At 47.0% G+C, this 14,720-nt stretch overlaps 1 protein-coding gene across 1 annotated transcript in view; it reads left to right on the top strand.

Annotated features, from left to right (window-relative positions):
- notch1b (notch receptor 1b) overlaps positions 1-14,720 on the top strand; it is a 115,710-nt gene that overhangs the window by 40,891 nt on the left and 60,099 nt on the right. Inside the window, exon 4 of the mRNA XM_072566041.1 lies at positions 398-736. Coding sequence (XP_072422142.1) covers positions 398-736 — 339 coding nt within the window. The remainder of the gene's footprint in view (positions 1-397; positions 737-14,720) is intronic.

Below are 14,720 nucleotides of genomic sequence, written 5' to 3'. Positions count from 1 at the left end.
CACTGACTCTCACTGGGGTACAGCTCCCACACACACTGACTCTCACTGGGGTATAGTCCCACACACACTGACTCTCACTGGGGTACACTTCCCACACACACTGAGCAAAAGTGAGGACTGCAGATGCTGGAGGTTAGGGTCAAGATTAGTGTGGTGCTGGAAAGGCACAGCTGGTCGGGCAGCAAACGATGAGCAGGGAAATCAATGTTTCAGGCAGGAGCCCTTCATCAGGAATCGCACTCACTGATTCTTACTGGGGCTTTACCTATATGTTTAAAGTTTACTTGGTGGGAAGGATACACAGTTTGTTGGTGAACTGGGGACCATTGAATTTATTTCAATTTACCTGCTGTGTGATTGTTTGATGAACTAAATGAATGCTTTAATCTTGTGGCAGGAAAGCAGTGCCAACAGGCAGACCCTTGTGCATCCAATCCATGTGCCAATGGAGGTCAATGTGTAGCGTTTGAAGCTCATTACATCTGCAAATGCATAGCTGGATTCCATGGTCCCACGTGCAATCAGGACGTGAATGAATGTGGAGTAAACCCCTCACCCTGTCGCAATGGCGGGACCTGCTTCAACCACATCGGCTCTTACCAGTGCACCTGCCCCCCCGAGTACACTGGCCGCAGCTGTGAGAATCTCTACGTGCCATGTTCACCATCACCTTGCCAGAACGGAGGCACCTGTAGGCAGCTTGGAGACTCTCTGTATGACTGTACCTGCCTCCCAGGTGAGTGTCAAAACCCGGGATAAAGGTGCACCAACCGTGGCACAGCCTTGGCAGCACAAGGCATCAAATCATCAAATCATACATAACAGAGAGAATAACGGGAGCGAGTTACAGGCTGGAAGTTATATTGGGGGGGGAGGCGGGGGGTGGTGGCTGATGTTGGTATCCGAGGTGGAGTGTTGTATGTGTTCTATATTGGGCTGTTTTTGAAGAGTGACCTGTTTACTGTTTGAGAGTCTGTGCTGTATTTCGTGAGAGAGGGGAAGCAGTGATAGGGGAAGACGGGCTCATGGACCTGGGATTGTGTTGTTTCATTGAGTTGAGTGAAGCTCTTAATCTTGCAGGAAACATCTGTGCAGCTGGCTCCTGGGCTGTCTCGAGCTGTGAAGCCGGGCACTGGATTGGCAGCAGTGAGAGCTGGGCAATGCACCTGCCCTTCCCTCCCTCACCCACATCCTTCTGCCACTGGGCCCCAGTTTACTCCTTCCCCCATTTCCAAACACCCCTGAGCCGTGATGTTGAGTTGTGACTGGGAGAAATGAGAGAACAATGCAGTTGCGAGTGATGTTTGGTCTGAAGTTGAGGCAGCTCTTCGGCAAAGGGGCTGTGTATTGTTTATTTTGCAACTTAAAGATTTAGTAAAAGTTGTCATTTATCTATCCAATCACGAAGCTTCATTACATAAGTCTCTTACCTTAAAATATGACTCTTAGTTCAACCTATTCCCATTCTGCACAGAAAGAGATCTTTCATCTGATTTTTCTTCACTCATGCTGGCTGGGTCAGGGTTTATTGCCTGTCTCGAGTTGCCCTTGAGAAGGTGGCAGTGGGCTGCTTTCTTGAGCTGCTGCAGTCTGTGTGCTGCAGGTAGACCCAGAATGCTGTTCAAAAGGGAGTTGCAGGATTTTGAGGAAGACCTGCAGTGATGTCCTGGAGCTGAGATGACTGACCACCAACAACCATAACCGTCTACCTATGTGTCAGGTATGACTCCAACCAGTAGAGAGTTTACCTTACACCTCCTCCCTTTCCGCCACCCCCCACCCCAACCCTCAAATGCCCATTGATTCCAGTTTTGCCAGGGCTCCTGAGCCTTGATGTAAAGGGCTGTCACTCTCACCTCACCTCTGGAATTCAGCTCTTTTGTCCATGTATGAACCAAGGCTGTGATGAGGTCAGGAGCTCAGTGGAACCCAAACTGTTTGAAGTCTGTCCAATTTAGCACAGGAAGGTGGGACTTCGTTTCCTCAAGGACTGGGCGGTGGTCACTCTTACCGATACTGTCATAGACAGATCCATCTGCAGCTGGCAGATTGGTAAGCATGAGGTCAAGTATGAATTTCCCTCTTGTTAATTCCCTCACCACCTGCTGCAGACCCAGTCTGGCAGCTATTTCCTTTAGGACCTGACCAGCTCGATCAGTAGTGCTGCTGCTGAGCCAATCTTGGTGCTGGACATTGAAATCCCCCACCCAGAGTATATTCTGTGCCCTTGCCAGCCTCAGTGCTTCCTCCAAGTATGAATCAGTATTCCTCCAACATAGAGGAATACTGATTCATCAGCTGAGGGAATATGGGTATGTGGTAATCTGCAGGTGGATTTCTTGTCCATGTTTAAACTGAAACCTTCAGACTTCATGGGGTCTGGGGTCAATGTTGAGGACTCCCAGGGTAACTCCATCCCAACTGTATCCTACTGTGTCATCTCCCCTGCTGGGTCTGTCCCGCTGGTAGGACAGGATATATCCAGAGATGGTAATGATGTGTTTGGGACATTGCCTGTGAGGTACGATTCTGTGAGTGTGATTATGTCAGGCTGCTGCCTGCTGAGTCTGTGAAACAGCTCTACCAATTTTGGCACGAGCCTCCAGACATTATTGAGGGGGACTTTGCAGGGTCGATAGGGCTGTTTCTGACGTTTTTGTTTCCAGTGCCTAGCATGATGTCAGGTGGTGCATCCAGCTTCATTTTTTTGCTGGGACCTTTTCAAGTGATTAGGTATAACTAAGTGGCTTACTCCACCATTTCAGAGGGCATTGAGGGGTTAACCAGATTGCTGTGGGTCTGGAGTCACACATAAGCCAGAACGCCTAATGACAGCAGTTTTCCTTCCCTAAAGGACATTAGCAAACTAGATGGGTTTTTACAACTATTAAGAAATAGTTGAAGCACTGGATACTGCAAAGGCTGTGGGCCCCAACAATATTATGGGAGTAGCGCTGAACTAAATTAGTCAAACATAGTTTTTCTTTCACAAAATCATATTCATTCTGTCTGATTGCACTGAAATTTTTCTGAGTGATTGTTACAACCTCCTTACTAATAATTGCCAGATGTTAATTTATCTGGCTTTTAGTTTCCTGTTTTCTGTCTTTGTCATTTCTGGATTAGCAAACTGATATTGGCTACTTTCCAATCTGATGGGACCTTCCCATAATCTAGGGAATTCTTAAAAATGAAAACCAGTTCATTGACTGTCGAATAAAGAGATAGTGATGAACAGACAGGTAAGTGCAGCAAACTATTTTGGACTAACCTTCACTGCAAGACGAGTTGAGTTCAGAAGTAGGGATGTCTTACTGCAGTTATCCAAGGCCTTGGTCAGACCATAATTGGAATACTAAACAGTTTTGGTTTCTCTTACCTAAGAAAGGATAAATGTACATGGACCAGATTTCTGTGCAGAATCAGAATTACTAATTATTAAAAATAAATAGGTTCTAGTTACAGGGAAGAATTTATAAATTGTTGACATTTAACTCTAATCCGCATATAAAGGCCCCCTAGAAACACACATACCTACACAAAAACATATGGTGATATGGGTGGAGGCAAAGATTGGGAAAGCAGTCATGGGGTTATAGAATCATACTGCACAGAAACAGACCGTTTGGTCCAACTCGTCCATATCAACCAGATATCCTAACCTAATCAATCCCATTTGCCAGCACTTGAGCCAAATCCCTCTAAATCTTTCCTATTCATATATCCATCCCAGCCTATTCAGCCTCTCACTATAGCTCAAACCCTCCACCCCTGGCAACATCCTCGTAAATCTTTCCTGAACCCTTTCAAGTTTCACAAAATTCTTCTGATAGCACATAGGAGACCAGAATTACATACAATATTCTAATAGTGGCCCAAACAATGTCCTGTAGAACCACAACATGACCTCCCAACTCCTATACACAATGTTCTGACCAATAAACAAAAGCATACCAAATGCCTTCTTCACTATCACCTAGTAGTCCCTGTGTTTTTTTTGAATTCACTCATGGGATGTAGTGTCACTGACTGGGCCCAGCTTTGATAGCCCGTCCCTATTGCCCCTATTGTGGTGGTGGGCTGCTTTCTTGAACCACTGCAGACCATGTGCCAGAGATAGACCCACAATGCCTCTAGGAAGGGAATTCCACGGACTTTGACCCAGCAACAGTGAAGGGATGACAATATATTTCCAAGTCAGGGTGGTGGGTGGCCTGGAGGGGGTGGTATTCCCATGTGTCTGCTGCTTTGTCCTTCGAGATGGCAGTGGTCATGTGTTTAGAAGGCATTGGCTAAGAGGTCTTGTTGAATCTTGAAGCCTCCCACATCCTACCGGAAGGATGTTGTGAAACTTGAAAGGGTTCAGAAAAGATTTACAAGGATGTTGCCAGGGTTGGAGGATTTGAGCTACAGGGAGAGGCTGAATAGGTTGGGGTTGTTTTCCCTAGAGCATTGGAGGCTGAGGGAATTTATATAAACTTAAACCTCTATAAACCTTATAGAGTTTTATAAAGTTATGAGGGGCATGGATAGGAAAAATAGAGGTCTTTTCCCTGGGGTGTGGGAGTCCAGAACTAGAGGGCATAGGGTGAGAGGGGAAAGACACAAAAGGGACCTTAGGGGCAACATTTTCACGCAGAGCATGGTATGTGTATGGATTGAGCTGCCAGAGGAAATGGTGGAGGCTGGTACAATTACAGAATTTAAAAAGTATCTGGATCAGTATATGAATAGGAAAGGTTTGGAGGGATATGGGCCAAGTGCTGGCAAATGGGACTAGGTTAGATTAGGATATCTTGTTGGTATGGACAAATTGGACTGAAGGGTCAGTTTCTGTGCTGCACATCTGTATGTCTGTATGACTCTATTTCAACAGTAAAAAGCTTTAGAGGGATGGGAGAAAGTGAGGAGTGCAGATGCTGGAGATTAGAGTTGAAAAGCTCAGCACCTCAGGCAGCATCCGAGGAGCATAAGCCCTTCATCAGGAATGTGGGGGGTGTGAAGGGGACTAAGAGATAAGTAGGAGGGTAGGATAGGGCAAGGTAGCTGGGAAGGTGATAGGTAGATGTAGGTGGGGAGTGATGGTGATAGGTGGTAAGGGAGGGTGGAATGGATAGGTGGCAAGGAAGATGGATAGGTAGGACAGTTCAAGAGGGTGGTGCCAAGTTGGAGAGTGGATCTAGGATGAGGTGGGGGGAGTGGAGATGAGGAAACTAGTGAAATCAACATTGATGCCATGTGGTTGGTGGGTCCCAAGGCAGAAGATGAGGTGTTGTTCCTCGGGTATTGGGTGGCTTGTATTTGGCAGTGGAGGAGGCCCAGGATTTGCATGTCCTTGGCAGAGTGGGAGGGAAAGTTGAAGTGGTCGGTCAAAGGGTTGTGGGGTTGTTTGGTGCATGTATCCCAGAGATGTTCCCTGAAATCTTCCGCAAGTTGGTGTCCTGTCTCCCTGATGCACAGGAGACCACATCGAGATCAAAGGACACAGTAGATGAGGTGCTTTGAGGTGCAGGAATATCTCTACCGGATGTGGAAGGGTACTTTGGGGTCTTGGATGGAGGTGAGGGGGGAGGTATGGGCACAGGTTTTACACCTCTTGCGGCGGCAAAGGAAGGTGTGGGGAGTGCAGGGTGAGTTGGTGGGGGGAGTGGACAAAATGAGAGAATCATGGAGTGAATGGTCCCTGCAGAATGCCAGTAGGGTTGGGGTGGGAGTTATGGCTGTGGTGGTGGGGTCTGATTGTAGGTGGCAGAAATGGCAGAGGATAATATGTTGTATCTGGAGATTAGTGGGGTGGAAGGTGAAGACCAGGGGGTTATAGAACATAGAAAGCAGAACTTTACAGCATCGTACAGGCCCTTTAGTCCTCGATGCTGGACCGCACTGTGAAATCAATCTGAAGCTGATCTAACCTACACCATTCCATTCTCGTCCATGTGCCTATCTAATGACCATTGAAATGCCCATAAAGTTAACAAGTGTACAACTGTTGCAGGCAGTGCGTTCCACGTCCCTACTGCTCTCTGACTAAAGAAACTACCTCTGACATCTGTTCTATATCTATCACTCCTCAATTTAAAGCTACGTCCACTTGTGCTAGCCATTTCCAGCCAAGGAAAAAGGCTCCCACTGTCCACCCGATCTAACCCTCTGATTATCATACATGTTCCAATTAAGTCACCTCTCAACCTTCTCTCTAATGAAAATCTTTCCTCATAAGACCTTTCCTCCATACCAGGCAACATCCAAGTAAATCTCCTCTGAACCCTTTCCAAAGTTTCCATATCCTTCCTATAATGTGGTAACCAGAACTGTACGCAATACTCCAAGTGCGGCCACACTCGAGTTTTGTACAGCTGAAGCATGACATCATGGTTATGAAACTCGATCCCTCTACTAACAAAAGCCAATGAACTGTATGCCTTCTTAACAACCCTCACAACCTGGGTTGCAACTTTGAGGGATCTATGTACATGGACACAGAGATCCCTCTGCTCATCTACACGACCAAGGATCTTACCATTAGCCCATCTTCATTCCTGTTACTCCTTCCAAAGTGAATCACCTCTCACTTGTCTGCATTAAACTCTATTTGCCACCTCTCAGCCCAGCTCTGCAGATTATCTATGTCCCTTTGTAACCTGCAACATCCTTCGGCACTATCCATAACTGTACCAACCTTAATGTTGTCCGCAAATTTAATAACCCATCCTTCTATGCCCAAATCCAGGTAGTTTATAAAAATGACAAACAGCAATGGACCCATAACAGATCCTTGTGGTACATCACTAGTAGCTGAACTCCAGGATGAACATTTCCCATCAACCACCACCCTCTGTCTGCTTTCAGCTAGCCAATTTCTGATCCAAACCAGTAAATTGCCCTCTGCATTTTGTGCAGTAGCCTACCATGGGGAACCTTATCAAACGCCTTACTGAAATCCATACATACCAAATCAACCGCTTTACTCTCATCTGCCTGTTTGGTCACCTTCCCAAAGCACTCAATAAGTTTTGTGAGGCATGACCGACCGTTCACAAAACTGTGTTGATTATCCCTAATCAACATATTCATTACGAGATGATTATAACTTCTTTCTCTTGTAACCTTTTCCAACACTTTACCCACAACCAAAGTAAGGATCACTGGTCTGTAATTACCAGGGTTGTCTCTACTCCCCTTCTTGAACAAATGGGAAAACATTTGCTATCCTCCAGTCTTCTGGCACTATTCCTATAGACAATGATGACATTAAGATCAAAGCCAAAGGCTTGGCAATCTCCTCCCTAGCTTCCCAGAGAATCTTAGGATAAATCCCATCTGGCCCAGGTGATTTATCTATTTTCACACTTTCCAGAATTGCTAACACCTCCTTCTTATGAACATCAATCCCATCTAGTCTAGTAGCCTGTTTCTCAGTATTCTCTTCGACAACATTGTCTTTTTCCAGTGTGAGTACTGATGAAAAACATTAATTTAGCGCTTCCCCTATCTCCTCTGATGCCACGCACAACTTCCCACAATTATCCTTAATTGGCCCTAATCTTACTCAAATCATTATTTTATCCTTACATACCTATCGAAAGTTTTAGAGTTTTCCCTAATCCTATCCCCAACAACTTCTCATGTCCCCTACTCACTCATCTTAGCTCTCTCTTTGGGTCTTTCCTGGCTACCTTGTAACTCACAAACACACTTACTGAGCCATCACATCTCATCCTAACATAAGCCCCCTTCTTCTTCTTGACAAGCGATTCAACTTCCTTAGAAAACCACAGCTTCTGCGCTCGACAACTTCCTCCCTGCCTGACAGGTCCCGACCTATAAAGGACACATTGCAATTGTTTCTTTTATAAGCTCCGCATTTTTATTGTGGCCATCTCCTGCAGTTTCCTTCCCCATCCTATGCATCCTAAATCTTGTCTATTTGCATCGTAATTGCCTATCCCCCAGCTGTAGCCCTTCCCCTCTGGTGTATACCTATCCCTTTCCATCGCAAAAGTAAACATAACTGAATTGTAGTCACTATCACCAAAGTGGTCACCTACCTCTGAATCGAACACCTGGCCAGGTTCATTATCCAGTACCAAATCTAATGTGGCTTTGCCTCTTGTTGGCCTGTCTACATACTGTGTCAAAAAACCGTCCCACACACAATGGACAAAAACTGACCCATCCAAAGTATTTGAACTATAGTATTCCCAGGTTATGTCCATGTTGCAGTTGAAGGAATGGGGTTCAAGGTTGGAGATGTGGGAAGTGGAGGAGATGCTCTGGAGGGCATTGTTGATCCAGTGGGAGGGGAAATTGCAGTGCTTGAAATAGGAGGCCATCTGGGATGTCCTGGAGTGGAATTGCTATTCCTGAGAGCAGGCGTGGCAGAGGCAGAGGAATTGGAAGTGAGGGATACTGTTTTTACAGTGTGTGTGTGTGTTTGTGGGGGGGTGGTGGATTCCAGGTAACTGTCGGATTTGGTGGGTTTGGAGCAGATGTCCGTGTTGAGCTGGTTGCCAGAGATGGAGGTCCCAGAAGGGGAGGGAAGTGTTTGAGATGGTCCAGGTAAACTTGAGGTCAGGGTGGAAGGTGTTCTTAAACTGAGGAACTGTTCAATCTCCTCGTGGGCGCATGGGGTTGCACTGACAGAGTCATCAATGTGGTGGAGGGAAAGATGGGGAATGGTGCCAGTGTAACTGCGGAAGATGGACTGTTCCACGTATCTGACGAAGAGGCAGGCATAGCTGGGGCCCAAGCGTTAGAGGGGTGGTTAGTCATTTGATTGAGGTGGTGTCACCCTCACTGTAAGAGATATTTGTGCTGACTCTGGATTGATCATGGGGAATTGATTGGCAGCAGGACGTGGAGGATGGGAACTGGATCAGGGATAGTGCAGGCAGCTAGCAGTGATGCACACAGGGTTGAATAGTCTGCCAGGCACCAAGCAACCTAATGGCCAAGGGGAGGATGCAGGGCTATGATAAAAAGAAGTGAAGGGCAAGGAATTTTGGGAACTGAAGTTGATCGCCAGGTGAGAGGGGTCTGCATTCCAACCGAAATCTGTCTCACACAGAGCTAGAACACTCTGTGACACAGGAGTCTTACTGCTCTGGTTCTCTTGTTGGCACATCACTGACTCACCCACCACGTCTGCAATGTCTTCAGCTCTGCTTCAATGAATATTTTACTGCCATCCTAATCAGCTCATTTAACTCACTCCACATCCTTTTACACCCACACCCTCTCCTTCAGGGACTCCCCAACTCCAACATTCTCACCCTTGTTTTCAAATCCCTCACTGGCCTCACACTCCTCCCTATCTCTGTAACCCCCTCCAGTCCCTATACCCTCACTATCTCTGTAACCTCCTCCAGCCACTACACCCCCTCTTATCTCTGTCATCGCTTCCAGCTCCTATACCCCTCCCTATCTCTGTAAACTCCTCCAGCCCGTATAACCCTCCCTATTTCTGTAACCTCCTCAAGTCCCTATATCCCTCCCTATCTCTGTCACCCCCTCCAGCCCCTATACCCCTCCCTATCTCTGTAATCCTCTCTAGCCCCCTACACCTCCTCCCTATCTCTGTAATCCTCTCCAGCCCCATCACCCCTCCCTATCTCTGTCACCTCTTTTAGCCCCTAAACACCTCCCTATCTCTGTAACCTCCTCCAGTCTTGGTACCCCTCCCTATCTCTGTCATCTCCAACAGCCCCTATACACCTCGCAATCTCCTCCATCCCCGATAATCCTCCCTACCTGTGTCACCTCCTCCAGCCCCTACACCCCTCCCTCTCTCTGTCTCCTACTCTAGCCCTCTATATCCCTCTCTATCTCTGTCACCTCCTCGAGAATCACAATCCTCTGAGATCTCTGCTCTCCTCCAATTCCTGCCTCTCAAACTTAAATGAGGAAGTGATGGCCTTATGGTATTATCACTAGACTACTAATCCAGAAATTGAAGTAATATAATGGGGAACCTGGGTTCAAATCCCACCATGATAGCTGGTGGAATTTCAAATCAATAAAAATCTAGAATTAAGAGTTTAATGATGACCATTCATTTACTATTGTACTGTCAATTGTCATTAAGAACCCACCTGCTTCACTCACGTCCTTTAGGGAAGGAAACTGCCATCCTTACCTGGTCTGGTCTACATGTGGCTCTAGATCCAAAACAATGTAGTTGACTTTTTTAAGTCAATTAGTGATGGGCAATAAAAGCTGTCTTAGCCAGTGGTGACCTTAGCAGTGGGCAGCACGGTGGCTCAGTGGTTAGCACTGTTGCCTCACACTGCCAGGGTTCGATTCCAGCCTTGAGCGACTGTCTGTGTTGAGTTTGCACTTTCTCCCCCTATCTGTGTGGGTTTCTCCTAGGTGCTCCACTTTCCTCCCACAGTCCAAAGATGTGCAGGTCAGGTGAATTGGCCACGCTAAATTGTCCATAGTGTTCAGGGATGTATAGCTTAGGTGCATTAGTCAGGAAAAAGTCGGGTAATGGGTCTGGGTGGGATACTCTTCGAAGGGGTGAGGTGGACTTGTTGGGCCGAAGGGCCTGTTTCCACACTGTAGGAATTCTAATTCTAATTCATCCTGTGAATCAATATGGGGAAAAAAACCCTTGGATTCCCATTGGTGACTGTGCCTTCAGCTGTTTCAGCCTCATGTTCTGGAGATCCTCCTAAACCTCACTGCCTCTTTTTAAGATGCTGCTATCCCAAAGTATTTGATGGTGTTAAAGCTGCTACATAAATCCAGATTGAAGTTGGTGAGCTGTTCCTGTATCCAATTGAAGGAAATCTGCTTTCCTTGAGCTGGCAGTTTTATTTCACAGAGGGTTTTGTTGTTGTCTAGTGGGGTATGAGGGACGGAGAGAGGGTCAAGTAATGGCCCCTCAGGGCCTAGAATGAAGGATAGGATGTTAAAATCCAAGCTGGGCATTTCATGAAGCAGTTTGTCACTTATGTGGAAATCTGGGACTCTCTCATCCCGAAACATCTGCGTGACTGAGCAGGAGATTTGGGGCAGTTGTGGGGGTGGGGTTCGAGAGTGTTGTGCTGGAAAAGCACAGCCTTTCAGGCAGCATCCGAGGAGTGGGAGAGTTGACCGCTTTGGGCAAGAGCTGAGAATATAATAGGTAGATGAAGGTGAGAGGAGGGTGGAGCGGATAGATGGAAAAGACGATGGACAGGTCACGAGGGCGGTGCCGAGTTGGGGGCTTGGGAACGGGATAAAGTGGGGGGAGGGGAAATGAGGAAACTGGTGAAATCCACATTAATCCTGTGGGGTTGCAGGGTCCCCAGGTGGAAGATGAGGTGTTCTTCCTCCAGGCATCGGGTGGTTAGGGTTTGGTATTGGAGAAGGCCCAGGACCTGCATGTCCTTGGCGGAGTGGGAGGAGAAGTTGAAGTGTTCAGCCACAGATCGATGGGGTTCGTTGGTGCAGGTGTCCCAGAAATGTTCTCAGAAACAATCCACAAATTGGCACCCTGTCTCCCCGATGTAGAGGAGACCACATCGGGTGCAACGGATACAGTAGCTGACATTGGTGGAGGTACAGGTATTCTCTCGGATATGGAAGGATCCTTTAGCGCCTCGGACAGAGGTGAGGGGGGGAGTTGTGGCCGCAGGCTTTGTACTTCCTGTGGTGGCAGCGGAAGGTGCCAAGATTGGGGTGAGGGCTGCTGTGGATCTGACCAGGGAATGGTCGGGAGGGGAATATATCCCTACTGGTGAGGTCTGTGGCAGAAGTGGCAGAGGAGGATGCGATGTATACGGAGGTTGGTGGGGTGAAAGCATGGAGGAAATGGTCTCTCCGGAATGCTGATAGGGATGGTTTGGGAATGAGCTGGAACAGGTCTGAAGGGCCTCTTCTGATGCTACATGCCCAGGAGGAGAATGAGGTAGGACTTATACACTTAATGGGAAGGTCCCAGGGAGTGTTGCTGAACAAAGAGACCTTGGAGTGCAGGTTCATAGCTCCTTGAAAGTGGAGTCGCAGGTAGATAGGATAGTGAAGAAGGTGTTTGGTATGCTTTCCTTTATTGGTCAGAGTATTGAGTACAGGAGTTGGGAGGTCATGTTGCGGCTGTACAGGATATTGGTTAGGCCACTGTTGGAATATTGCGTGCAATTCTGGTCTCCTTCCTATTGGAAAGATGTTGTGAAACTTGAAAGGGTTCAGAAGAGATTTACAAAGATGTTGCCAGGGTTGGAGGATTTGAGCTATAGGGAGAGGCTGAACAGGCTGGGGCTGTTTTCCCTGTAGCGTCGAAGGCTGAGGGGTGACCTTATAGACATTTACAAAATTATGAGGAGCATGGAAAGGTAAATTGGCAAAGTCTTTTCCCTGGGGTGGGGGAGTCCAGAACTAGAGGGCATATGTTTAGGGTGACAGGGGAAAGATATAAAAGAGACCTATGGGGCAACTTTTTCACACAGAGTGTGGTACGTGTATGGAATGAGCTGCCAGAGGAAGTGGCAGAGGCTGGTACAATTGCAACATTTAAGAGGCATTGGATGGGTATATGAATAGGAAGGGTTTGGAGGGATATGGGCCGGGTGGGACCATATATGGCTGGCAGGTGGGACTAGATTGGGTTGGGATATCTGGTCAGCTTGGACGGGTTGGACCAAAGGGTCTGTTTCCATGCTGTACATCTCTATGACTCTATGTGAAAAATGAGAGACTATCTGAGTGAGAACCAGAGCAGGGCAGGGAGTGGGTTGGAGGGGTGATTGTTGTAGATAGGAGACGGGAGTGTGGAGGTGGTGGGGAATTGGTGGAGAGGGAGAGAGTGGATGGGGGGGAGAGAGATTGGAGAAAGAGAGAGAGAGATGGGGTGAGAGAGTAGGGAGGGGTAGGGAAGGGGAGATTGAGAAAGAGATGGAGAGAGAGAAAAGGAGAGTCAAGGGGAGAGAGTGAAGAGAATGGTTGGGGGAGAGAGGGGAGAGTGAGGCAGAGGAAGGAGGGTGGGGCAAGGAGAGATAGAAGTGGAAGGGGGAAGGTGCAGTTGTGGATTACACCAGGTCACAACGATTAGAGTTTTGAAACATTGCAATCAAAACTTAAATATAAAAATCACAGGAAGCCTGGGGTTTGACAATTTAACTTCCTGTTTCTCAGTGCTTTGAAGGTGCAGCTTCCTGCTAACAGCGTTTGACCAAAATTAGTAATCCCTCACAAACACACTTATGTTCTGGTTTTAAACAAAAAAAAACCCTCTAAATGTTTAATATCATAAATTAGCTGTTTTTGAGAAACCCGCTTGTTTCTGAGTTGAGGAAAGTTCTGGAATTTCTCACTAATGTGCGTGAGCAGAGGTGAAGCCTCAGGAACCAGCTGTGTAGTTGGCCAAGCCCCTGCTTCCTTATCATATTCCTGGCTCTGTCTGATTCTAACTTTAAACACAAACACGGTGAAATCATTCTGGAAACTGCCATAAGTTTATGACCAGTGAGTCCAGCTCTGGGAGAGAAAAGTTTGAGTTAAATCGAGGCTGATCAAGACCACATGAGTCTGCACTTTTCCTCAGGGCAAACCATTTTGTTAATTCATTCTGCTGCTGGCAAGGCCCACTTTTTATTGTCCATGTAATTGAATGTCAAGGAGCCACCTGAACCAGTTCACCATATTGGGCAGAACTCACATGCCCAGGCTGGGTAGAGAATGGCTGGCTTCCTCCCTTAAAGAGCACCAAAAACCCACTTGGAATTCGATGAATGGGGAATACCCTGACCTTGTCCTGATCCAGAAAATTGAGCACAATTTGATTCTGTCCGACACATGCTCAGTGTAGTACTGAGGAAGGGCTGCATTACCAGAGTTGCCATCTTTCAAATGTGAGATTGGAGCAAGTGAAGCTTCATGACACAGCATGTCACTGGGCATAAATAGTACAATGTGGGTGGGGTTGAGAGGAATAGAGAAACTCAGAGCACGAGGTAGGAGCCTACAGTCTCACTAGTTTCAAAGCCATCCTTGAAGAGAGTGAGGAGAACCTGTCACCATTCTCGTTAAAGGGATCTCAGTGGGATGTCTAAAACACCATGAGGCTTTGACAGAGCCAATCCTGAGAGACTCTCATACTGTGTCCCCTGCATGCCAGGCTACATGGTGGTGGGGGAGGCGAAACAGTCTCAGGAAAAGGGTGAAACATTTTGGACTGAGTGATGGAGCAATGTTTTCAAGGAGGGGATGAGACCTTGGAATTCTCTGTTTGAGAAGCAGTGGGTCTCTGTCTCTGATTAAGGTCAAGATCAAGATCAATCAGTAACTGATATGGCGAGTTGGCCACATAGTGAGGGAGGACTAAAAGATCAGTTATGATCATATTGAATGAGAGAGTCAGTTCAAGGGGCCATATGGCCTCCTTCTCCTCTAATGTATGTTTTTGTGTAAATTTAGGGGCTCATCTGTCTGAGCAAGGCAGTCATATCTAATGGAGAAATCAGGAACATGCTCCAATAGGGAGTGGTTGAGGTAACCATACTAAGGGGAAGCTGGATATACTAAGGGGGAAAGGGATAGAAGGAAAGGGTATGAAGAGGTGATGAGAGAAGGCTCATGTGAAGCCCAGAGCAAATGGGCTGAATTGCCTGTTTCTGAGCTGCCAATTCAATCTGATACTCATCCGAGTCTAGGGAAGGTCATGATTTAACCCAATGAGGAGCTGGAACATGACCTGGTTTGTCACAGTATCCTAGATTTAATAGTTTTCTCTTTATTCC

The sequence above is a fragment of the Chiloscyllium punctatum genome, chromosome 49 (genome assembly GCF_047496795.1).
Source record: "Chiloscyllium punctatum isolate Juve2018m chromosome 49, sChiPun1.3, whole genome shotgun sequence".
Classification (NCBI taxonomy): Eukaryota; Metazoa; Chordata; class Chondrichthyes; order Orectolobiformes; family Hemiscylliidae; genus Chiloscyllium; species Chiloscyllium punctatum.
The sequence above is the reverse complement of the archived record's forward strand: the minus strand, read 5'-3'. Positions and strand labels throughout refer to the sequence as shown.